At 49.5% G+C, this 23,318-nt stretch overlaps 8 protein-coding genes across 8 annotated transcripts; 5 read left to right on the top strand and 3 right to left on the bottom strand.

Moving 5' to 3' along the window:
* Positions 1-262: 262 nt before the first annotated feature.
* On the top strand, positions 263-2,869 carry J7337_002345 (uncharacterized protein; the record flags this gene model as incomplete). Its single annotated transcript, XM_044820075.1, has 4 exons — positions 263-923; positions 1,016-2,183; positions 2,236-2,480; positions 2,502-2,869. The coding sequence occupies 4 exons, from the start codon at positions 263-265 to the stop codon at positions 2,867-2,869; spliced, it is 2,442 nt and encodes an 813-aa protein (XP_044684375.1).
* A 528-nt stretch (positions 2,870-3,397) lies between these two features.
* On the bottom strand, positions 3,398-4,002 carry J7337_002344 (uncharacterized protein; the record flags this gene model as incomplete). The annotated part of the gene is made up of 3 exons (XM_044820074.1): positions 3,398-3,758; positions 3,810-3,912; positions 3,963-4,002. The coding sequence occupies 3 exons, from the start codon at positions 4,000-4,002 to the stop codon at positions 3,398-3,400; spliced, it is 504 nt and encodes a 167-aa protein (XP_044684374.1).
* Positions 4,003-5,831: 1,829 nt separating this feature from the next.
* Positions 5,832-6,330, top strand: J7337_002343 (uncharacterized protein; the record flags this gene model as incomplete). Its single annotated transcript, XM_044820073.1, has 2 exons — positions 5,832-6,020; positions 6,103-6,330. 2 exons carry the CDS (start codon positions 5,832-5,834, stop codon positions 6,328-6,330), a joined length of 417 nt encoding a protein of 138 aa, XP_044684373.1.
* A 363-nt stretch (positions 6,331-6,693) lies between these two features.
* On the top strand, positions 6,694-7,866 carry J7337_002342 (uncharacterized protein; the record flags this gene model as incomplete). The annotated part of the gene is made up of 2 exons (XM_044820072.1): positions 6,694-6,929; positions 6,990-7,866. The coding sequence occupies 2 exons, from the start codon at positions 6,694-6,696 to the stop codon at positions 7,864-7,866; spliced, it is 1,113 nt and encodes a 370-aa protein (XP_044684372.1).
* Positions 7,867-7,914: 48 nt separating this feature from the next.
* Positions 7,915-9,101, top strand: J7337_002341 (uncharacterized protein; the record flags this gene model as incomplete). Its single annotated transcript, XM_044820071.1, has 3 exons — positions 7,915-8,046; positions 8,108-8,780; positions 8,836-9,101. 3 exons carry the CDS (start codon positions 7,915-7,917, stop codon positions 9,099-9,101), a joined length of 1,071 nt encoding a protein of 356 aa, XP_044684371.1.
* A 1,012-nt stretch (positions 9,102-10,113) lies between these two features.
* On the bottom strand, positions 10,114-11,601 carry J7337_002340 (uncharacterized protein; the record flags this gene model as incomplete). The annotated part of the gene is made up of 2 exons (XM_044820070.1): positions 10,114-11,299; positions 11,351-11,601. 2 exons carry the CDS (start codon positions 11,599-11,601, stop codon positions 10,114-10,116), a joined length of 1,437 nt encoding a protein of 478 aa, XP_044684370.1.
* Positions 11,602-17,390: 5,789 nt separating this feature from the next.
* J7337_002339 (uncharacterized protein) lies at positions 17,391-17,745 on the top strand (the record flags this gene model as incomplete). The annotated part of the gene is made up of 2 exons (XM_044820069.1): positions 17,391-17,646; positions 17,726-17,745. The coding sequence occupies 2 exons, from the start codon at positions 17,391-17,393 to the stop codon at positions 17,743-17,745; spliced, it is 276 nt and encodes a 91-aa protein (XP_044684369.1).
* A 1,020-nt stretch (positions 17,746-18,765) lies between these two features.
* J7337_002338 (uncharacterized protein) lies at positions 18,766-20,916 on the bottom strand (the record flags this gene model as incomplete). The annotated part of the gene is made up of 1 exon (XM_044820068.1): positions 18,766-20,916. The coding sequence occupies one exon, from the start codon at positions 20,914-20,916 to the stop codon at positions 18,766-18,768; it is 2,151 nt and encodes a 716-aa protein (XP_044684368.1).
* Between the last annotated feature and the right edge of the window lie 2,402 nt (positions 20,917-23,318).

The following is a 23,318-nucleotide window of genomic DNA, read 5'->3' as shown; positions in this document are numbered from 1 at the left end:
TTTTAGGCTCAGAGCCGCACGACCGTTCCCGGAGCCACCAGTAATAAAGTCCAGTTCTTAGTCCAGTCCAGCCAGGAACTGGAAGTCGACCGGCCCCGAAAAAAAAACTCGGTTTTTTCCTTAACGCCCGTTTAGGGCATCAACTCGGTCCAGTAAAGTATCCGGCATAAGCTTCTTACGGGGATTCTTGGGGATTCTTCCATCCCGTCTACCTAAAAGTATTAGTTTTCTATCTGTCTGAACCAAACTTTGTTTGGCTCAAATGAAGAACTTCTTTGGTAGCGGCAAGAAGCCAACGTCCTCCTCCACTCCTCCTCCTCCTCTTTCCTCTACTAGGAAGTCCGCCACTTTCGAGGAGCGCGACCGTGAGAACTACGACCCGGCCGAACAACCTCCCGCATACTCGGAGCCTTCTTCTCCTGCGAGAGCAAAGTCGCCTTCAAAGTCTTCAAAGAGACTATCTCGGCCCGCTTCTTACGCCGCCGAGTCCACAAAATCTTCCTCGCGCTCTTCTAGACTGTCGAGGCAATCTACAGACCCGGGCCACTCTCACTCCCATTCTTCCTCTCGTCGGCACAAATACGAGCCAGATACCCATCCGCTCAACCTCCCTCCCGAAGAACGAAAGCGATTATCCGCTCTCGCCGCTGCAATGAACGGTAACTCCATGGATGTCGACAGCGAGCCTGTTAATGGCGCTCGTTCAACTACTCCTCCCAACCCGAAAGCCCAGACCAACTTTTCCGTTCCTATTCCCAACGGCTCCAGTCATGATGACGGCGCCCCTCCGCCACCTCCTCACAAATCCAACCCTGGAAGCCCAACTATTACGCCTGAGGAAGATGCCGAAGCCTACAAGGCTGCTGGTAACCGGTTCTTCAAGGAGAAGAACTACTATAAGGCTATCGAGCAGTATAGCAAAGGTATGCATCGCCATCTGCCATCAGACTCTTCTTACTTCCAGGATTTCTCAGCCTGGCTAAATGCATCTCCAAATGCTGACACCTAATCGCAGCTGTCGACCTCTTCCCCTTCTCCTCTACTTATCTAGGCAACCGAGCTGCTGCTTATATGTCTAATGGCCAATATGAGCATGCTCTCGAAGACTGCTCCAGAGCTGCCGATTATGATCCTCAGAATGCCAAGATTCTTCTGCGCTTGGCCCGTATCTATACTGCTATGGGCCGACCCGAGGAAGCCATGACAACCTTCAACCGCATTGAACCCCCACCATCTGCTAAGGACATGGCCCCTGCGAAGGAGATGTTGCATCATATTCAGTCAGCCCGTGATATTCTTGCACGTGGATCTGGATCTGGCATGTCCATGGTGCTTCATGCTCTTGATCTGGCGGAGCGCGGCCTGGGCCCTGGTGTCACCAAGCCCCGCAAGTGGCAGCTCATGCGTGGAGAGGCTTATCTATTAATGGGACGGGAAAACTCACTAGGAGAGGCGCAAAACATTGCTATGAACCTCCTCCGAAACAACAGCCAGGACCCAGAGGCTCTTGTTCTCCGAGGACGTGTTCTCTATGGTCAGGGCGAGAACGACAAGGCTATCCAGTTCTTCCGTATGGCTATTAACTGTGATCCTGATTTCCGTGATGCCGTCAAGTGGCTCAGGATTGTCCAAAGACTTGACCGCATGAAGGAGGAGGGCAACACCGACTTCAAGGCAGGTCGTCTACAACAAGCCATCGAGAAGTATACCAATGCTCTGGAAATTGACCCTTCCAATAAGAGTATGAACTCGAAGCTGTTGCAGAACCGGGCACAATGCAAGATCAAGCTCAAGCAGTACGACGATGCCATCGCTGACTGTGAGCGGGCCATTAACCTTGACCCTGGTTACACAAAGGCCCGCAAGACCAAGGCCAATGCTTTGGGTGGTGCCGAGAGATGGGAGGATGCTGTTAAGGAGTGGAAGGCCATCCAGGAGCTCGATCCAGAGGACCGAACCATCATGCGTGAGATCCGCAAAGCGGAGCTTGAGCTCAAGAAGGCCCAACGCAAGGACTACTATAAGATCGTTGGTGTTGAGAAAACCGCTACAGGTGACGAGATCAAGAAGGCATATCGCAAGATGGCCGTTAAGCTCCACCCCGACAAGAACCCGGGCGACCCTCACGCCGAGGAGAAGTTCAAGGACTTGCAGGAGGCTTACGAGTGCTTGAGCGACCCTCAGTAAGTAATCTCTGAAACATACCGACTAAATAAGTTACTAATACCACTTTAGGAAGCGTGCTGCTTACGATAACGGCGATGATCTTATGGACCCCAACGATATGTTCGGCGGTGGTGGCATGGGAGGAGGCATGGGTGGCATCGACCCGGAGATCCTCTTCAGCATGATGGGCCAGCAGGGCGGTTTCGGCGGCGGCGGTTTCCGATCTGCTGGAGGCTTCCCCGGCGGTGGTGGCGGCGGCGCACACTTCAACTTTGGTGGTGCTGACCCCAGGCAGCGTGGAGGATTCCCCGGCGGTTTCAACTTTTCATGACCAGCCGGCGCGAATGATGACGATGACGACCCATGGGATAGTGAGGATGAAGATGCGGACTTCTATGACGAAGAAGACGAGGATGAGGATGGCGAAGAAGAGGAAAACGACGACTATGCAACCACCAGCGATGAGGACCTTCACCCACAGTCCCCCCGGAACGGTAAGCTCCGAGATGATATCGAACAGCGCCGCCAAGATGCCCATGGCCGGCTGGTAGATGCTGTACGACGATACGGCAAGTTCTTCATGGCGGCAGCTGTCTTGCTCCCTTGGCAAGTGGTGATACTCATTTTGACGCTGGTTGGTTCAGCATATATATGCATGAAGCACATTCCATTCTTTGGCAGGAAAAAGCCGTTATCGTTGTGAACGGCTTTCACATATAATGGGCACTTTTCACTCATCCTATGCCACACAACATACCATTGGGGCGTTTATTTTAGGGATAGACATCAATGAATGCAGAGCAATGCTAGAGGTTAGCGAGTTGCTTGTCGTTAGGGTTTGAGGGCCTAGGATGGACGCCGACCTTTTAGATCGGTTCCTGGGGTGTTTCACGCATATAATGTCGCATCTTGGCATAATAGATGGTTGTCCACAAAAGTTCTGCTCATACAACATATCTATGATAATTTCAATGCTAATGATCCTCGTCATTGTGTGAGCTTGCTTGTCAATATTGATATGAACTCCTCTACATACCAGTTGTCCGAAAAATACTGAATCACGGCATTTAATGCTGCTGGCACCTGAAATATTGCATTAGGTTGCGCGGTATTACGCGCGCTTAGGGTATCATAAAATTTGCGGTTCCTTAGCCGCAACCGCTTGAAATAAACGTGCTCGTAGCCTGAGCAACATGGTGAATCATCATAGTCATCCAATTCCGCCAGCCTCTCAAGCAGCAGACGATGATGCATGGTTGGTAGCATTGCCGTTTTGTTGCGGCTGCTCACCGTTTCTCCTCCCAGGCGGCACGCCCCCAGTGGCCTCGACGACCTGGGCCACATCGTCACGCAACTCAGGCATAGCCGAGGTGATGTTCTCCGCCAAGATGTCGCGAAAGGTTCCAAAGGCGTTGAGCTTGCCGCGCATAAGCTGATTACCTCGGCGCACCAGCTCGACGAATTCTCGGGTGTAGATATCTGGATTACGGCCGTGCTCGACATACTCGACAAGTTCTGGGGGCACTGAAGGTAAATTGTTTGGGGGAGAGGCGGAGGAATGAACGGTGCGAAGGGAGTCGGAGAGGGTTTTGCTGTGAGTCTTTAGTTAGGACTTCAAAGGTAGGAGTAGCAAGCTATGTTACATTTCGTTGATGAGAACCTCCCTGCTGGATCGGCCGACGGAGTCGTAGGTTGAGACTTGTACCATTATTTGGTAGAGATCTTGGATGATGTCCTTGAGCTGTTCTATGATGGGGTCAACACACGTTGACAATTCGGAATATCATGATACCTACGCTCAAGGGCATTGTGGTCTACGCGATCGACAGGCGCCATGATGAAGGTGTCGTGAGTACGGATTGGACGAGCCTTGGCGGGTTAAAGATAAGATACTCTGAATGCTTTGCGACGCTTTGTCTAAGGGAATCTAAGCTTCATGAGTAAAGTGTATGGCGGACTAATTACTACTCCGGATCCCTGCTACGAGCGGGAAGTGGGGTATGGAAAGGTGGGGGTGGTCAGGTGGGGTATCTTTCTTATCAGTGAGTGACATGAGCCTCTCGCAACGACATCAAGCTTGGACTTAAACAACTGTCCACTCATTAATGACCGTCTTCTCTGTGAGGAGCTTGATTCCTCTTGTTAGGGCTACGGTTAGGGACTTATTATATCTTGCCCTATTATTTCACTTGTCCAATATCCCTGGCCTAGCCTAGCCAACAAGTCAAGGGTAACTGCCTGAAATGTGACCAGCCATCATTTGGTGACACAGTCTATCGGGATATCACTGAAAGCTATGCTTGCAGATGCTCATCAAGCGGTGAGGCTCATAGGACTAATACCTTAGCCATACAACTTAAATGATAACTGGTTTGGTATAGTCTAAGTTCTTTGACCTAGTAAACTGTCACTCAGCAATCATGGCATAAAGGGTGGCAAAGAACTGATCGATTCTCACCGCCGGCATGCGAGCCATTTTATCCAAGATGGGCATATTCTCAATGAATGTAGCAAAGTATTGGCTTCAGTACCGTTTCTCAGGTTGGAAGACCTGATAAATAACCATATCGTCTTTGCGCTTCGTGTGGGACAAGCTGTATATACATGCGGCAGACACTTGCATGTTGGACACGCTGACTTGCAAGCTACCATCATTCTAATGCCACTTGTTCATTCATGGCTGTGGACAAGTCGGTTGGATAATTGTTTCAGTGAAATTTTTGCTTTGCGGTGGTCACAGTACCCTTAACATGCATGAATGTGACAATCGGGAACCTGGTAAAGTGCCTGCAGGCTGCCGCCGGGGGGGGGCACCGTCTGATCGTAATGGCATCCGTTTCGTTGAGTCGTTCTATTGGTAGATTTTAATTAGCAACAGTATTTCTAGTGAATACAAACCAAGTCCCCGTAGACTTTGCTTCTCTTGAAAGATAAGCTCCATCAGATATCCCTTGTGGACATGTTAGCTGCAGACTCTAAAGCAGACATGAGGTTGCAGGGTCTTTGTTCATTAGACGACATGTCTGGGCCATGTCATGGAAGCCGGCAGTATGCTGTTTGGAGGATCATGGATGACTGATACCAGAGTCTCAAAGAATATCCTTGCTTTGGTGTATTGAGTCCCTGGTATAAAGTAAAGGGCATGCCCCTGAGTCTCTGGTCACTCGACATAACCTTGATGCTAAGCAATACCTAGTCACGTTTAAACTTGTAATCATAATCCTCATCAGTCATCTTACCAGTCTATCATTCATTACAGCCCTTGTCCTTCCCTCAACGCCATCATGTCCTTATCCTCAGACCAGAACCTGGACTCACAGACTGTGTTTCCACACAGTTACGGGGAAGGACCCAAGTGTATTGGGTTCGCAAGTCCCAAGGGCGGCAGTGCAATAGAGTCATTGAGAGTGTCAAGGTAAGGGAGCATGAACACCTCATGGCGAGGTTAAATAGTGTGCCCCTTGATCAGCGGGCGGACCACCCGCACCTTGAAGAGGCTGTGAAGCTCCTTCTGTGCTATCAACACAAGGCCACTGATTTCGATAAGGAGCCGGAGGATGCTTCGCAGAAGTTTCGAGATGCGGTGGAGGCAGCGAAGAAAGCGGAGGCGGCCCGATTCAAGGTCTGTGATTGTCCTGTTCACGTTATCGTGCTTGACTCTTATGATGAACCAGCAGGAGAAGCCTATTCCCCAGAAGCCTAAGCCTGAGCCTGAGCCTGACTCTGACTCCGAGTCTAGCTCAGAATCGGAAAGCGATGGCGGAGACGATGTTGAGATCCATCCCCTGGAGGCTTGGGGGCGCTGCAACTCCAAGTGGAAGGCGATAGACAAATCTGGACTGGAAGAAGGGCTTGTAAGTAACAGACTACGCTCTTGTTTCTATAGCATGACTGACGATACCTTCACCATAGCCTGTAGTATACCAAGTGCCTTAGCCAGTGACTTCAGGCAAGCAGTGGCATGTCAGCAAAGAAGAGGTCGTCAGATTCTTTAATAACATTGCAGATGAGTATGGCAAGGCCGGTTGCAGGGCCATATTCTTGCATGAACGCATGCGCTGGTGCTCTAGGAATGTCAAGGATACTTTTGGCAGAATGTTTTATCAAGACATTTGGAAAAGGGACGTGAAGATGGTTTCTTCAGTTGCCAAGGAGTTCGAGTAGCTGTACTCGGAGTAGTATGATAATGGCTTGATACTTGGCGGCAGTGGAGTAATGACGGGTTTTGGGGTTCTGTTTATGCTTCTATTCTGTTCTTTGGGGACGGTATTACATAAAGTGCAATTGCGTGCTAGTTAGGGCGGGTGGCCCAGGCCTTCTCAGTGGGAGTCTGCGTTTCCTTTCCCGCTCCCTCAAGCGGGTTCCCGCCCCCTCGTACTATTCCTACCTACATCAACATCCGTGGCCGACCAAAGAGAGCAGTCTTTGGGACTGCTCAAATATGCCATAATCTCCTCCCCTTTTTATAATCCTTTTCTTGTCCTTCTTTTGTATCTGGCATCCTAGTTCATCGACCATACTCTCAAGATGTCGGGCCAGAACAACAGTTCCGAGAGTGACCCAACACTCGACGATACACTCGCGCAGGATGAAGTGATGATAGATGCTGCTCCATGCAGAAAAAAAGAAAAGAGAAAGTTAAAGGCGAGTGAAATGCCTACACTTGACAAACTTGCAGCGAGATGCGTCTTGGCTACTGGGCTCACACCTCTGACCCCCCGCTTGACGGCTCAAGAGTCATTCTGCGAGCTACTTCGTTGGTGGTAAGTCACAATTATACCTGACCCTGATCATATCACTGAGGCTGACATGGCGTCTTATAGGAAAGACAAAATCATGGAGTCTGCTGGCATGCAGCTGACTGACTTTGACGTCGTCATGAAAAAGCGTGCAAACCACTACGATGAAAAGATCCCCGCAGAGATAGCTTTCACTGCGCAAGATGGATCTGGAAAGCCTCTTGGTTATGTTCACTTCATGAACAAAAGAGATGGCAAGGGCGGCACCGTTACAGTCGCTGTACGAGACGTGACTCCTCTGCAGCCCTCCATGGTAGTCCCTGACGAAGAGCGGTTTAAAGAACCTCAAGATGTCCGATTCACCCACCGCTCAGAACTCGGCTTAGGAAGGGCCGTTCTCAACTTCTTGGGAGCCGGTACGAATCATGCTGTTACCTGCAGAACGGGAGGTCACAGATACAGGTTCAACTATGGCAAAGAGGGCCAGCTCATGGCCATCGTGGCAATCATGGACCACGACACTATCAACAAGTTTCGACGATCGACAGTCCCACAGGGCAGTAAATATGTCCCTTTTCAGCCGCATCCGGAGACTGACTCCATCTTCAGCATCGGTCCTGACAAGGAGGTGGGGAGAAGCGGGCGTGGCAAATACATATACCGTTCCACGGTCACCCCCAGAGAGTTCAACATCTGGTGCGAATGCGCTTTGTTTCTACAGGGCATCAAGGACGACGATATAGTCAAGACTGAGTTGGGTGACCTGATCCTCGATCCCAAGTCTCGTGGCAAAATCTACTTCAAGAGCTTTCTCCTGAGTGACACGACCCGCAGGGGCTATGCTAGCTTGTCCGAGAGACCCCTCAGATTCGGTTACAACATCCTCTACGGAACTCCAGATGAGATGATGAAGCACATGAGTTCGCTAGAGGAAGAGTGTCGAGCTATCATGTCCATCTAGGATCTGGCTTTGAAGCAGAGACCGAATCTCGTAGGACACCTCAGCAGCATGCTCGACGACTGGGGCTGGGGAGATGTTGAGCTGGCGGCGCAGTTCATCAAGAAGGACACCATTTCTCTTCTCGGGGATTATCTATTTCTTGATCGCTCCAAGTGGTACTATCCCACCGCCTCCAGACCGGTATGTCATGGACTGCGAAGACTTTCGACTTGGTATGCTTGCTAACAATCTTTGTGAACAGGACTCCGAATGCTTGAAGAATCTCTCGAACTTTGGTCGACAGGCATTAGAATTGCGAGACACGTACTATTCCATCTTAACGCCCTACAAAATGGTCAATAGAAAACTGTACCAGTACATCCCTCGAGTGCTAAACGCAAACCCGGCTTCTATCCCAGACACAGTACTTGCCACCTTCGTCAGCAATGCTCTCCGGTCCTGTCTATCTGCAAGCAAGCATACAGAAACTCTCAGCGTCAAGTTTTTCGACGCACGAGGTCTTCCTCATTGGACTGTTTTAGTCGATGATAATGTCGTCAGAGTACCCAACAAGTGGCTCGATCTTGAAAACTTGGGGCTCATTCATGACATTCTGGGAGGTGATGAGTTACTGGCAAATTTGATGATGTCAGTTACGAGCATCCTGCTTCATCTCGTTCTCAAGCAGGTCGCTATTGACAAAGAATCCTTTGACCGATACAAAACCACCGCGATGGAGAGGCTTACGCACTATGCCCGGGAGGTGGTGAACTCTAAGATGCTGAATTTGAACTTTGAGCCTGGTTCAGAAGCCAACTTGGCAAATGTCTCTTGGGAGACTACGTTTTCTTCCTGGAATATCTCGAACTATCATGTCCAGCTGCATCAGACAGAAACATGTCGAGATCGCCAGGACGCTGTTCTGGTTCGAGACAGTCAGTCAAGCAAACTCCTTCCCTTCGCAGGTAAAACAAGCTAACAGATATATAGTCCTCCCCATAAGCCTCACCTGCATCAACGACACATGCCACATCGAGAGGGTTTTCATCACACAGGATTTCCGACGACACTGCATCAAGGATTGCATCTTGGGGAAAGAGTATTTTGGCATCGTCTACAACCCCGATGAACCTCTATCCATCCCCCTCGTCACAAGTACTTTCAAGGTACCAGCGGACGTGAACACCGTCGATGACTATGATGTTGAGATGGCACTGGAGGACCTCGAAGATCTCCAAAGCCGACTATCTTCTTGAAGCCACCGGTTGCCCACTTCTACCTACACTAGAGATTTCTTCATCACCCAGGGTATACACAAAAGACCTTTGGGTTTAAATGATCCAGGCTAGAGGAAGCAAAACGCTTGGGACGCACTATAAACGAAAAAAGAAAGAAAAAAAAAAAAAAAAACTCAGGTAAGTTCGGTACTGCATAAAGGCAGGTCGCGACTAATTCTTCCTAGTACCTTGCTTTGAGGTGGTTAGAGCTTCTCTTACTCTCGGGGCGAGGTTATTTGGACCTCAGACATGGACAGGTGTAGACAGAGATTTGGTGAAATGAGGGAGGCTGGGTGATTGCCTCAGTATAGGCAAAGGGGGTATTTCTAGAATATCTTCATTGGATCTTGGCAAGAAAGATCAAGGTCGGAGGTTGATTTGTTCTCACATGCGTTCGGAGCACCATCGAAAGATCCATTAATAGAGCACAAAGGCGTCAAGCCTCAACGCCTTTCCAGCCTTTCGATTTATAGGTAGTACGAGTTATCAAACTAAAGTTTTCGGGTGAACCTAATCGTCCTTAAGTCTAAACGTACACTTTAAGCCATTGTCGTATTCAGTAGTGATCGCCATGGGTAGTCACAGTCAGATATCACAAGGAAGCATTAGAGAAGGCATAGTCGTCAGTCCAACAACACGTCTTCAGATTAACTACATATCCTATCCTATCTTAGACTATCTCGTGCCCTCCATATACCCCTCATATAAGCCAAGAGATTAATATATACATTAGAAGTGAAGATAAGGAATAACAAACCACCCTCTTCCGCGACATTAAATACCCCAGATATAAGCATCCTCCCAATTCTACCTCGCCATGTTCTGCAAAGGAGTGTATGTATGCGATTCCAACGGCTCGCGATGAATTAAATAGTCTGTGCCCTGCTCCCAGGGACAACCAATTTTTACGAGAAGTAAAGGGGTGAAAAAGAATAAAACAAGAACCAATCTGGCGGCGCTATTGGGCTTTGAGGTGAATGACTCATGCTTTTTAGATGAGAGCGACGGCACCGAGGATACCAGCCATGAAGGCAAAGACGGGAGCCTTGTTGGCGGCGGCAGCGCCAGTAGCGACGGGTTCAGGGGCAATGGTGGGAGTGGCAGGGACGGTGACCTCAGGCTGGGTGACAACCTCGGTCTCGGGAGCCTGGACAGTGGTGGGCTGAGGAGCGACAGTCTCGTAGACGGTACCGCCACCGACGGTGTGGTAAACCTTGGAGTACTGAGTGACGACCTCGCCCTTGCCAATGGTCTTGACGATGGTCTCAACAGCGGGCACAGTGGTGACAACCTTTTCGACAATGACGGAAGTGGAAGTGTAAACGTTGGTGATAACCTCGCCCTCAACGGTCTTAGTGACGGTGACGGGATAAACCTCGTACTTGGTGTGGTAGACAATATCTGTCTCGTGCTTGGTAACATCGGGCTGCTTGACCTGGTCGTAGACAGTGGTGTGGACCTTCTCAACAACGTACTCTGTAGAGGTGTAGACCTTGGTGATGACCTCGCCGGCAATAGTGTTGGTGACGGTGACTGGGTAGACATTGGTCTTGGTGACATAGACAACATCGGTCTCGTACTTGGTCACATCAGGCTGCTTGACTTGCTCATACTCGGTTGTAGCAACCTTCTCCTCGATGACCTTGGTGGTGGTGTAAGTCTCGCAGACGACCTCACCAGCAATGGTCTTGGTGACGGTGACGGGGTAGACCTTGGTCTTATGAACGTATTCGACATCAGTAGCATACTTAGTAACGTCGGGTTGCTTGACGTGCTCGTAGTCAGTGGACTTGACGACCTCCTCGATGATGCTGGTGGTGGTGTATGTCTGAGTGACAACCTCACCGGCGATGGTCTTGGTGACTGTCACAGGGCAGACAGTAGTTCGTGTCTTGTAGACGACATCGGTCTCATGCTTGGTGACATCGGGCTGCTTAACGTGCTCATAGTCGGTAGACTTGACAATGTCGTAGATGATGCTGGTGGTCGTGTAGACCTCGGTAATAACCTCCCCAGCAATAGTCTTGGTCTGGGTCACAGGGCACACTGTTGTTCTGGTAACGTAGTCAACATCAGTGTAGTGCTTGGTGACATCAGGCTCCTTGACTGTGACATCGACAGTCTTGGTCTCAGCAACAACGAGCGTCGAGGTTGTGAGCTTGGTCTCGCAGTAGGTGCTGTATATTGTTAGAATGCTGCAGTCCCTTGGTAGGCGTTGAAAAACTCACGTTCCCTCCTTGTAATGAGTATAGGTGACAGGGCAGACGGTTGTAGTGGTGTAGGTCACAGCGACCTCCTTAACCTCGTGCTCGTAGTGGCCCTTCTTTCCGTATCCTTCGTCTTGTCCGTACTCGTTCTCGCCAGTCTCGTAGTCCTTTCCGCTCTCAGAGCCTGGGCTCTCGTACTCATCTCCTCCCCGTCGGACGTTGTTAGCCAAGGCCGAGGTGGCTAAGACCAGAAGGGCAGCACCGAACTTCATGATGAAGAAGGTTGAGAGGATTTGTGATGTCAACGAAGGTGTTATAAAGCGAGTGCAAGCTTTGAGCAAGCGATGGTGATTTGATTGAGCGAAGGTAGAAGTAACCTGAACGAGTTGGTTACTTGTGTATACACAAATCCAATCGAGGCTGATCGAGAAGTGAGAGAGGCTGAGATGGGTTGAAGAGATGGAAGGAAAACCTGAGAAGGTTGCAGACTTATATCTGTAACTTGTCGAACCGGAGCCTACCTTAGATGAGAGAGGTTGGCCGAGTTGGCCTTGACAACCTCCAAACTTTCCAGGTCAAGTCACCCAAGAGACCTCACTTCTCAAACTCCACCCTTGGTTGCATTAGTCTGACTCTACCTGCGAGGGACGATAATCATCATGAGGGAGGGGTGCGAATATTGGCAGGATGTGATACGGGCATTGTGAGTCCAACCACTGTCAGAGGGATCAGAGGATGTGGCTGGAGCTCACTGGAGCAACCGTGATGCGGGAGGGATGCAATCGAGAGGACTAGCTGGCTGGCTAGCAATCGGCCAGGAAGGGCAATGGGTTTCCTGCAGCGGGAGCCTGGGCCGATGGTGAACCAAGACGTGATGTCAATATCAAGCACGGAGGTCAGCGATTCTGTGTTGGTTAATGGCCAAGACAATTGGGAGCTGCTTTGCGTAAGGTTTCGAAAGCTCCCCCTAGCTAGGCAGATCCGCAACAACAGGGCCGAAGTGTCGGCCTCCCTCCAAGCTCAACAAAAGATCCTGCCCTTCTCAGTGGACGAAGCTACCAGGTTGTCAGGTTGTGTAAGGCCAGGCCATATTGACCAGCTTGGTTTGGCCATTCACTTAATCAATTGATCACTAGATCAGCCTGCATTCAGTCTGGGGAACCTAGTAAGACGGGAGACGGCATGAGCAGCTAGAATGAGACCTGGACACGAGGGAACCTGCGATATCTCTGTGTAAAAGACAGCAAATGGTGGGAACGGGGACTGTATCTCAACGGAACTGCGTAGCACTCGGTGACCTATAGCGGCGGGGAGAACAAGCTCGGTCAGAGGAGAGAAACTCGTGTAAACAAAAGAGGCGGAAACAATGCAACTTGGGCTGGATGACAACATCAGCCAGCGTCGACGATGCAGGTCGAGCCAAACTCACTCTGCCAATATGCACCTAGCAAAGTATACGGTAACCGAAGCTGTACTATACCAAATCACGGTACGAGCAGCTTGTCGTCGATGCAAACTGCAAAAGCGGTCACTCCGTTAAGTTTGGTATCGTACGCAAAGAATCGGCATCTTGGACGTTTAGTGCCCAGCAGCAGCCAACAAACTCTGGAGCCTCTTGGAGCTAGGGCAGTCCAGGAACCTGGCATCGCTACGTGGACGGGAGACTTGGCGCCATGTTAGCCATGGCACAACAAAGACGCAGAAACCTGCTTGTCGTGATAGCAAAAGGGTATGAGTAAGGTGGTTGTGGTTAGCATTGTAACCATAGAGATAACTGTAAAGTTAAGATAGGGTGAACAGAGGCAGCATGTAATGTCAGCAAGCCTCATGAGGAGAGTTTTCGCTTAACCAGCAGGAACGCCTTGCTTGAGATGGCTAGTGAGGATCGTCCACCCCATGTATGTATATGTCGCCAATCGACGATTTGCTCGTGATGATGAGGCCAAAGAAGTGCCTTGGTTTCGGGGGGGAGTGGAGTCCACTGAGCACCTTGGTTGGAGCCTCCGGGGATTTGTTAGTGAATATTCCCGTTGTACATAACTATGGCATTGTTCGATTGTGAATGCCCAGGCAGACTTGGCAGCCGGATCAATGGGCCGAGAAAGGGGGCGGTCGGGATAAAGCAATGGCTTGGTTTCCTGTGCTATCTTTTCCAATATTGGAATTGTCGAGCGGAGTGGCCAGAGAACCTTAGGCACACCGGCCATCATAACCGCGTTGATATAAGCCACATGTGGTTGCTCTGGCACATGGCTGTTGTGTTAATCGAAGCTCCCGGAGGTCGGGAGATAGATTCGATAACCAAGTCCATGGCTGGAAATTGACTGAATGGCTACCTAGAAGTTCACGATACACGAGCTTGGAGAAAAGAGAACTGGCGGGGGGCTTTGAAACTGGTCTTCGCGATGGCCGGGTTCTACGGACGGCCATGTGGTTCAGAGGTCGGACAGCGAGGACATGGAATGCGGGCGCCTTTTGCAAGCGAAGCACAGCATTTTCGTCGATTACTGGCCATTACGAGATAGAACTGCGGGTCGGAACCAATGGACAAGTCAGGTCTGACAGAGAACGGAGGATTAGCCAAGGACAAGCACGAGCAGCCAGTTTGATAGCACAGCATGAAAGAATGCACTCAAGAGCTGCAGCCACCACGCCTTGTGCTTGTGAAAGCCTGTTTTGCTCTTTCACCTGGTGCCCACTGGCAGATGCATAAGGGCAGGGAGGAAGAAGAGCTGTTGGCCATGGAACCAGTGGTTTCTTCCCTGGGTGAATCGAAGGGATGGAGGTCAATGTCGCATCATAACATGGCCCCTAGCGTATCGGTCCCGTGTCATTAGCGCGCACCATAATGAGACGAAACAACCGATGCTGAGCTAGATGCCGCCATAGTTGTCTCGGCGTGCGGTAGTGGTGTGGAGCAGTAGGGCGTTGAATACGAGAGAATGCTTCCCTTGGAGGGATTAAGTTTTTTGAGTAACAAGAGGTAACGGTTGTGGTTGTGGTAGCCTGAGGAACTGAACACCACCTCACTAACAGTGGTCCAATACGGGCAAGTACCAACCTACCCACCAACCTCACTGACTGTTGCCGGTATAAGTGGTAATTTCATCATTCAACCTCGCTATATCTCAAGGCCTTAAATTCAAAATCTCCCAAGCAACAAAAAGCACCAACAGTAGGTACTCAAGTTAGGGGGAAAGAGTTACAGGCAGAGACATACTTAGTCTCGGCATTTCGCAGCTCTCAACCCGTACATGCATGACGCCAAATCAGCCATGATCCAACACTGACGAACCAGCCACCGCTCTTCAACTCAGTTATCTGCAGTAAGAAAATATCTAACTGATGCTCTGTGTCTTTGCACACTCGAGTTACACGACGCTAGTGACCGGAGGGTGAACTTATCCCCTCTCCGGGAATGGTTGCCACGAGGATGAGGCCTTCATGACATCAGATATGAAGACTATCTTAACGATCAAAGCTGTTATAACTTAAGCTTGGACAATTCAGTGAAAGGAATTCCAACACGAAACGAACTAATCAAGATCATATCAGGTTGCACGGCAATCAATGTGTAGTGTAGCAGAAGGACTCACTAAAGAGCTGTACCTAGATTGGCGCTCTTCGTATCCTATCCAGGTGGTGTGGTCACTACTGTAGCCTGTTCTGCTATACCAGCCACATCTTGTAACCTCACGAGTTGCCAATACAACCTCATCAATACTCCTACGGCAGCTCCTCGAAATCGAACAGAGTCGATGCCGCTCTGTCCGAGTTGACCGGGCTAAGATCGGCGGGGAGAGCTCTCAGGCCAAGGATAGCTGAGCATGGCCAAGCACATTACTAACAAGTTTACTGTGATTTCTTCCAACTCTTGCTTGGACCTCTACCCAACTTTCGTGTCCGCTTGTATCCCCAACATGCACGTGTGGGTGTGCCCACTCTGTCGATTAGTTAGTAGATAGAGCTACTGCAGTGAGAGCTCAAGTTGTTGTGCTCCATAGACTCATCATTGGCTGGTCTCACATGCCATGCTTTCTTTTCCCCTCCCTCCATGCAACTAGCAAATCAGGCACAGGTGAGCTGTTTGTACCTTACAGCAGGACGAGAGCACAGACGGAACAGAACAGCTCAGGCGTTGTTGTGTTGTATTTGTGCTGCGCTGTGATAGCTGATCATGTCTCATCACTTGCAGTGAGCAAAGACAAGAGGGACATTATGAGGCCCTGAATTGGATAGAGAGAGCATCCCTTTAGCAATGTATTACTCAAAAACAATAGAGTTACCGCCCTAAGACAAGAACCAGTCGTATCATGACTTCTCATGCAAGGTCATGCAGGCTCCACCAATGGTCAACCTCGTCACTTTTTCTGATATCCATCCCATCCCTCCACAGCGGCACAGACCCATAGTCATATTGAAACGAACAAAGCGATTTGATGAATTATATCTTTTAGAGTTATAGTATCAGCATAAGGCTTCAAGCTTATTTCCCTCAAGTCTCAAACGTCATGACTTTTTTTTGCTTTTTCCTGCCCCTTGTTAGCCTCCCTCTTCTGATGTCTCCGCCCTTGATTGAGCTGTTGTCTAGGAAATGTCACCAGTGTCTGCTAACTTTTTTAAACATTGTGGGAAAAACTTTGCTGACTCGGTCTCCCACTGAATTGCTTGTCCCTCGCCAAGCCAATGACTTCTTACTTCTCTGCTCCTTTCGGTAGTTTCCGTTCCGATAAATGGTTGCGTTTTGGACCCCAATGAAAGCAAACCTCGTGTTGGTGTTGGTAATAAGTGAACGCACCAAGTACAGCAGACTTACACATAGCAAGGATATGGACTAGCTGCACGTGGAAACATGTTTATTGCATAACCACATGGCCATAAGAAAATAGTTGGTTCACATGGGTAGTTTAAACCTGGGCAAGGCCTGATCACGATTGACTATGGATGAACAGCCTGTATTCTGCTTACAACATGCAGGCCTGCCTTAACACCCACTAAACAGCCGCAGAAAATTCGTGATGCATGCATTTCCAAGGCTTAGCACAGCCCTGTAGCCCGGGCGTTGTCATACGTCTGAATCACTGGCTTAGAGGTGGTAGAACTTTGGGTTGAAAGTTGGATCGGATGTTACCCTATTGGACCTGCTACACATCTGTGCATCTCGTTTCTTCGTCGCTGTTGAGCTTCCAGCATATCAAGAACATCCGTGTCTTCCACAGAAATCACGCTGTCACCGACTTTATGTCCATGGATTCTGGCCATATCCCACGTTTCTCAATGGTACCTCTCTAGGGTAACCATACTCCATCGTATATGAGGTATACCTTGCCGTGTCACTCTACGTGTGTAAGTCTCATGACCATAAGTTTGCTATTAGTTTGCTGTCTTGTATTCATAAGTCATAAACATGCCATATCATTAGATAAATACAATCTGAAGCTTATATCATACTTGCCAAACACAAACATATCGCTTTTCGACCCAGCGCATATTGAAGCTTCGAAGCCACTGCCATCATCAAGAGCTGCACGCGTAGGTCGAAGGGATATTGGAAAATCGTGGCCACAGAAAGAAGTGTACCAAGTGGTTTGGGGACGCCCTTTCAATCAGGAGTGCGGCTCAAGTTAACACTAGGTAGGAGGCCAGTACTAACAAGCATAATACCAAGCTCATCATTGATGATATCACCAAATCGGTTGCTCGTCACAACAACACAGTCAAGGCAAGTAGGGCTCCAAACCATGATCATGGAAGCGCTGCTAACCAACTGGTGCTCACCCTTGAGATCAGGAACTCCTTCTTAAACATCTCCGTCATGACCTTGCGCCAAAGTCAATACCGCCAGTTTGTTGTTTAGGTTTGCCTATACCTATGTTTGTAGTTATTTGCTGTTTACCTTGCTACCTGATATGTATATAGCCTATCTAGGCAGCAAGGACAAACTGATGATACCTATAGAGGCAATCATCTCAGGGACTAGTATAAATAGTCCTCTTTCTTCTAGGCTGGAGTTAATTCTATCAAGCCTTTCCTCTTTATCTATCACAGTTTGCTGAGAACAATGCCAAAGTCTATGCCGCGGTACACAGAGAGAGGCGTCGACCGGAGAGTTGGACACAAAGAAACAAAGCTGCAGGTTGCCGCATGTGCCCATGCCTATGCGAAGCTTCAGAAGGCCCTGCTCGGGTCGGTCAGCGCCGGTCCCCCATCCGGGACCGCCGAGGAGGACGGCATCAGCATTCTTTGCGGCGGCGAGGGTCTCGTCGGTGAGAGGGGCACTTTTGGCATCGATGGAGCACTGAGACTGGCAGAGCTGGGTGTGTGCATGTAACGTGTGGTCAGGACTTACACCACCCATGCGATGCTTCTAGAGGTTGAACTTGCTAACCCTCCAAGACTCTCGAGAGCCTGATTGATCATTCAGTTAGTTATAATGCTCTTTCTGCAAGCTGTAGCATACGTTTCCTTGCCCGAATGCCTTCAGGAACAATCTGTTCGTAGTTCGCACGCGTTCAGGCTTTCAACTCCGAAGCTCGAGATTGCAGTGATCACCAGCAAGCACGACAAAGTTGTATTTGACCATTTTGGATTGGTGTTGACCTATTGAATTAATCGACAATGAGAGGCCACAACAAACAAGATAAACAGAAGAATCGATTGTTGGACCTTGTTTGCTGAACTGAAGCTCTGTTGCTGCCCCGCCTCACTAACACTCTTCCCCGCCATTCCGAGATCGGGGGCCATATGGTCCGTAGTCCCGCTCGGGCTTTACGGCAGAGCTAACGGAAGTGGGTATTCACGGCATTGGCCAACGAGAGGAGACGTCAAGATCATTTTGGGTAGTAATCGGAAGCTCTAGAGTTCTCCATGTTTCGAGGACTCGATCGTAGCTCATGATTCTTGACTATTCCATTCCTGTTGTGACCATCTCGCGTGGACTATATGTTGGCCGTGTTGGCCCCTACACGACGACCTTGATGGCATGTGCTCACTTAACTAAGGTAGGTCGCCTTCTAAGAAACTGCAGATTACTTGAACCCTGAATGTGATATTTTTGTCTGAAATGCCAATATTTATGTATGTACTCGATCAAATGCATTCGTTATCCAGTACTCCTTTCATCCAGTCTACTCCTTCAAGAAATGCTCATACAACCTGTTGCCTTATCGAAACGCCCTAAATGATTTGCTCGCCAATGGAGACGCTACGGGTACACTTCCCATCAAGTTTCCTCGTCCCGTATCTCGCATCCGGCCTCCTCGCATGTTCGGTGTGTTAGCACAGAATGAGCAGACATACACTCTTGGTTGAGTCCTGAGGTCGAGATTGATACATTTTCCGTGGAGCCACATTTCACAGGACTCGCTATATTGAGTGTCAGCTCCGTTCACTTTAACCATTGCTATTTGCTCTGGTGGCCAAAAGGCTGGCAAAACTTACCACTGGATCATGGCGCCGTCTCCCTCGTCAGCCCCCTTTCGGCTACAGAGACATCTGACGTGTCTATCTGTTATAAGGCTTGACTCGGTAAGGGTCGACGGCGAGTTGCTGTCACCTCGAAAAGGGCCAAAGTGTCCACCCTGAAACGAGCGGTGTTGTCCACCCTGTCCCATTGGATTCGATCGCTTTCTTCGGTCCTCCATGACCTTACGAAGCTCACTAGCAGCATCCCCAATCTTGTCCTTGCGCTCATACATCATCGTCTCATTCTCACTATCCGCGTCGTGCTGCGATCCTCCAATAGTATCGTGTATGCTACCCGTGCTCCTGTCACTAATACTACGTCGCGAAGAGTGAAAGATGGACCCAACTGGTCTCAGTGGATCAGGTAAAGCAAAGGACGCATTGAACGAGTTGTTCCGGCTAGGAATAATGATAGGCTCGTCGTCCGAGGATGATTCGTCATCGTCCGAAGGACCCAGGTCTCGCGGTGTTCGACTCCTATCACGAGTGAGTCCCGGATGATTGGCACTGGGCTCCCATTCCCATTCATTAGGCACGATCGTTGTCTCTGCACGAGCTCTGCCCCTCGAGTCGATGGTGAATTTCACAGCTGTTCGAGTGGATTGGTGTTGCAGTGCTGGCCCCTCAGGGATGGAGGCCAAGCCCGAAAGGCGGTGTTGGCTCTTCATTGGAGACAACCTTCCGGTTGGTTTGGCTATAGGCCGATTTGGGGGCGCACTGTCGCTATTGGAGCCATTGCTGGCTTGTGAGACTGGCCGTGCCGGTGCAAGTTTGGGTAGTACAGGTCGGTTCTGTGGTTGGGCTCTCTTGCCACGGTTTTCGCTGAAACTCCTACCCATTCCGGGCCGAGGGTTTGCCTTGACAGGGGATGGTGCAAGTGCACGATCGGGTGCCTTTGTAGCTCTCAGGTCCTTCATGCTCGTTGATTGGCGGATGTTTTCACCCAAAGGTGTTCTTGATCTCGATTGGAAAATGGTGGCTTCAGCGGAGCCAGCCTGTGTCACTGGGATGAGGGCAGGGTTATCCAAAACAGAATTGTGTGGAGGTTCAAACAGCAATCCCGGGTTTACTCCATTCATGGACTGTCCAAGTCCAAAAGGGTCATCTAGAGGAGCGGAAAGGGCAGCAGACATGGCAGCACTTGCTGTAGTAACACCTGCCGAACCCATAGGCTTTGGTGCAAGAGGACGGTCACGTTGCATGGTTTGCATAGGGTCTGAACCTGCGGAAGCAAATGGTGCATTAGGGTCTTGAAAGAGTGGTACCTCGCTATTCCAGTCGAAGGAACCTGTGTGGCGGTGATGGCCACCATGCTGAACAGGCGTCGTCTGAAAGACATTGGAAGGCGATGCACTAAAGTCAAAGTCCATACCCATCGAAGGATCCCAGAAAGTGTTAGGCGTGGCAGCAGGTGCTGTCATGGGATATGCAAACATGTCACCAGAGGAAGCCATCAAGGCAGCAATATCATGTTGCTGTTGCTGTTGAGAGTTGCCAGTGAAGTCGGGCTGGCCGAAGTACTGATCATTTTGCATATTGAGCTTGTCGGCGAGCTTCCGCGCTCCCCTACGTCCAGTGGGTGGCGGCGTCGCTGTCTGCGAGGGCTCTGCACCCTGAACTCCGGCTTTCCTAGCCTTCTTGGAGGTTTGAGGGTGTTTGGCCGGATCAGGACTGGGCAGGGGTGTCGTATCGGTTATGTATTCTTGAGGTGCAGTTACTGAATATGGGGATGAGGCCAAGCGACGTGATGGCTCGACCGGCGGCAGTGGTAGACTTTGGTCCGAAAAGTGATTCACATGAGTTGCAATTTCAGTAGCAAAAGTGTCGTTGGATAGCAGCCTCTTGTGGTTGCTGGAAGGTGTGGCAGCACGAAAGTCAACGAAAGAATTTTGAGATCCACGGAGATTTCCAGGAGTCGAGTTGAAGACGGAATATTCTTCAGCAAAATGCGGAGTCCAGCCCCCGGCGTCGGTGACTGAACCTTGCCCGGGTTTGGGGGTCTCGAAAACGGGACTGGGAAAGGAGTCGGAGACAGGTGTTTCTGCGGAAGTTGGAGGGCGGTAGTTCGAATTGGCAAAACTGTACAACCCCGGATTGGTTAGTGAATTTGATACGGATGCCATGTTGATGATAGATCGGTTGATGATGAGGGAAAGAATTGGGCAATGCTGTGAATTGAGCTTGCCTTGAAGCCAGTTGATCCCCGTTCATAGCAAATCTAATTGCTTATCATAAAGGCCAACTCAGTTGCAGGCCGAAGGGATGCTTCGAGTTCGAGGTTGATGATGTGCACGGTCGGTTACGTTGCCGTGGCAGAGCACTAGCAAGAGCTGAAGTTTATGCAAAAAGCTGGAGATTCGTACTCGAGAAAAGTTTGAAATAAGAAAAACAAGGTCGAAAGATTGCAGTTCGTTGATCGGAATCGTGTCAGGTAGAATGTCGAGCTCGGCGTGGGCAGGCTGTGACAGGTAGAGAAAGATAGAGAGAGAAAGTCTATTTAGATGTCGCAGGTCGGTCGGTGCTCGTGGGGCATTATACAAGGTCGTGAACGATCATGGAAGGACGGAAGAAAGGCATTAAGGTCTAAGACTGTTTTGCTTGGACAAGCATGATTGTAAGCCACTGATGATAAAAAGAGCAAATGTGGTGCAAAGGGAGGAATGAAGTCGGGATGGAATACGGGATGGATAGGTAAGCCCCGATAAAAAAAGAGGAGGGGCAGGGAAGAAGGACCAGGTTAAAGAAAGGGAGACGACAGTTAAAGCAGGGAGAAAAGTAGAAACCCCCGCCAAATGACGCCAGAGCAAACGAATAAATAGGAAGAAAGATAGAACGTTTGAGCGTAGAGATTGAGACTGGGCTTGTGCCTTGTCTCGTCGTCAATGGAGATAGAGGATGTTGTTGAGTGGGATGATGGGAGCTGCATGTTGATGGGGATACCGAGGCCAGAGCTGAACAGATGCAGAACTAAAAGCAGAGAAACAGACTAGACTATCAGATTGCTCGTACCTTGACTTTAATTTTAAAGAGAGTTATTTCATCGGTTCGCAAATTTGTCTCGTCTGGTCTCGCCTCGTCTTGTGTCGTTACGTCTCGAGTCTTCTCCTTCTCAACTCTCGTATGTGATGATGTCGTGATCTCGCGGGTGCCGACGTCGAGGATACCCTCTTCAGTTTAGGCAGAAGGAGGTTGAAGCGGTCCGTTCTTTTGCTCGCTTCGAGTCGGTAAATTCTCGATGGGAATGGATTGGATGGATTGGATAGGATAAGACTGCACGGGATGGATGCAGTGGATACAGTACGTGCCCGACCTTCCTATTTGCAAACTACACCTGAGCTGAACTCGACAGTTGAACTGAGCTGTTTGCAGGCGGGAACTTAGCAGATACTGTATATATCGTGGTGCAGAAAGAGAGAAGATACAAACAACTGTGAGACAGACAACAGTTAGATAGGGCTGGGCAAATAAATAAAAGCTATGAACATTTATTAAAATGAATCTACAGCTTCGAGATCGCAAGCTTGGTGGCGCATCAGCGCCCTCTTCCTCCTCAACTTAGCCGTTGTTGGGCAAACGCCGGTAACGCTCTTCAGGGGGCTTCAGTGCGCTACGGGCCTCTGCTAGCCAACCGCTGGAACAGTCCTAACTTGTACTAGAAGAGGCACTGCCCGAAGCCAATAGCTCAGCTCGTGAGCTGAGAAGATAACAAGAACACTGACTATTTAGGTATTCAACGCGATAGCCGTTGATTCTGTCACTGAGAGTTGCTATCCTCTAAATAAACTGTGACTGGTTACTCTTGAGTTGTGATGAGCTCAGCAGCTGAAGGGGTTGTAATGAAACTATCTCATCATGGTTGCACGCTATGACTCCCGTCATAGATATTTAGCTACCTGAAATAGGCGATACATCCCGATATGGTTTGATAGTACTATATGAATCCGTGGAACGCCGTATTGACTGATCATGATGATGACTATTATGATAAGGACAGGTTTCCCCCTCAAACATCCATGGATGGAAAAGGCAACTGACTGCACTTCTCCAACCACGGATACAAATACCCTGTAACTGCATCTCTCACCGACTGCTGACAGCCAACCAACAAGTTCCCGAAACCACAATCAGCTCACCACTTTGTCATCATCGGCTATTGCTACTGTAACTGTCAGCCAAAGAAAACTGATTCAGCCGCATGTCTTGAAAGGGCAGTAATCAACTTGGCAAGCCTGTCTTGAGACGTGAGCATCAGACCCAGACGTTGCTTGAGAAACAGGTTGTGTATCACGTCACATATTGAGACTTGTCAGTAATTAAGAGAAGTATTTTGGTATATTCTGGGTCTGATGGCTTTGCACTCGTCATCATTGTTCTGGTTGTCGGGGCTCTCCCATACTAACTAGTCGGGGAACCGGCAACCTTATAGGTTGTTGATATTTTCTTTTTTAAGCCTCATGTCCATGGCATTCGAGCTATTCCTCCAATTACTTTATTTATAGAGTATGGCCATATGATGCAATGTTTG

Source organism: Fusarium musae, chromosome 2 (genome assembly GCF_019915245.1).
Source record: "Fusarium musae strain F31 chromosome 2, whole genome shotgun sequence".
In the NCBI taxonomy this organism is placed as follows: domain Eukaryota; kingdom Fungi; phylum Ascomycota; class Sordariomycetes; order Hypocreales; family Nectriaceae; genus Fusarium; species Fusarium musae.
Note: the sequence above shows the minus strand (reverse complement) of the source record. Positions and strands in the feature narration are given on the sequence as shown.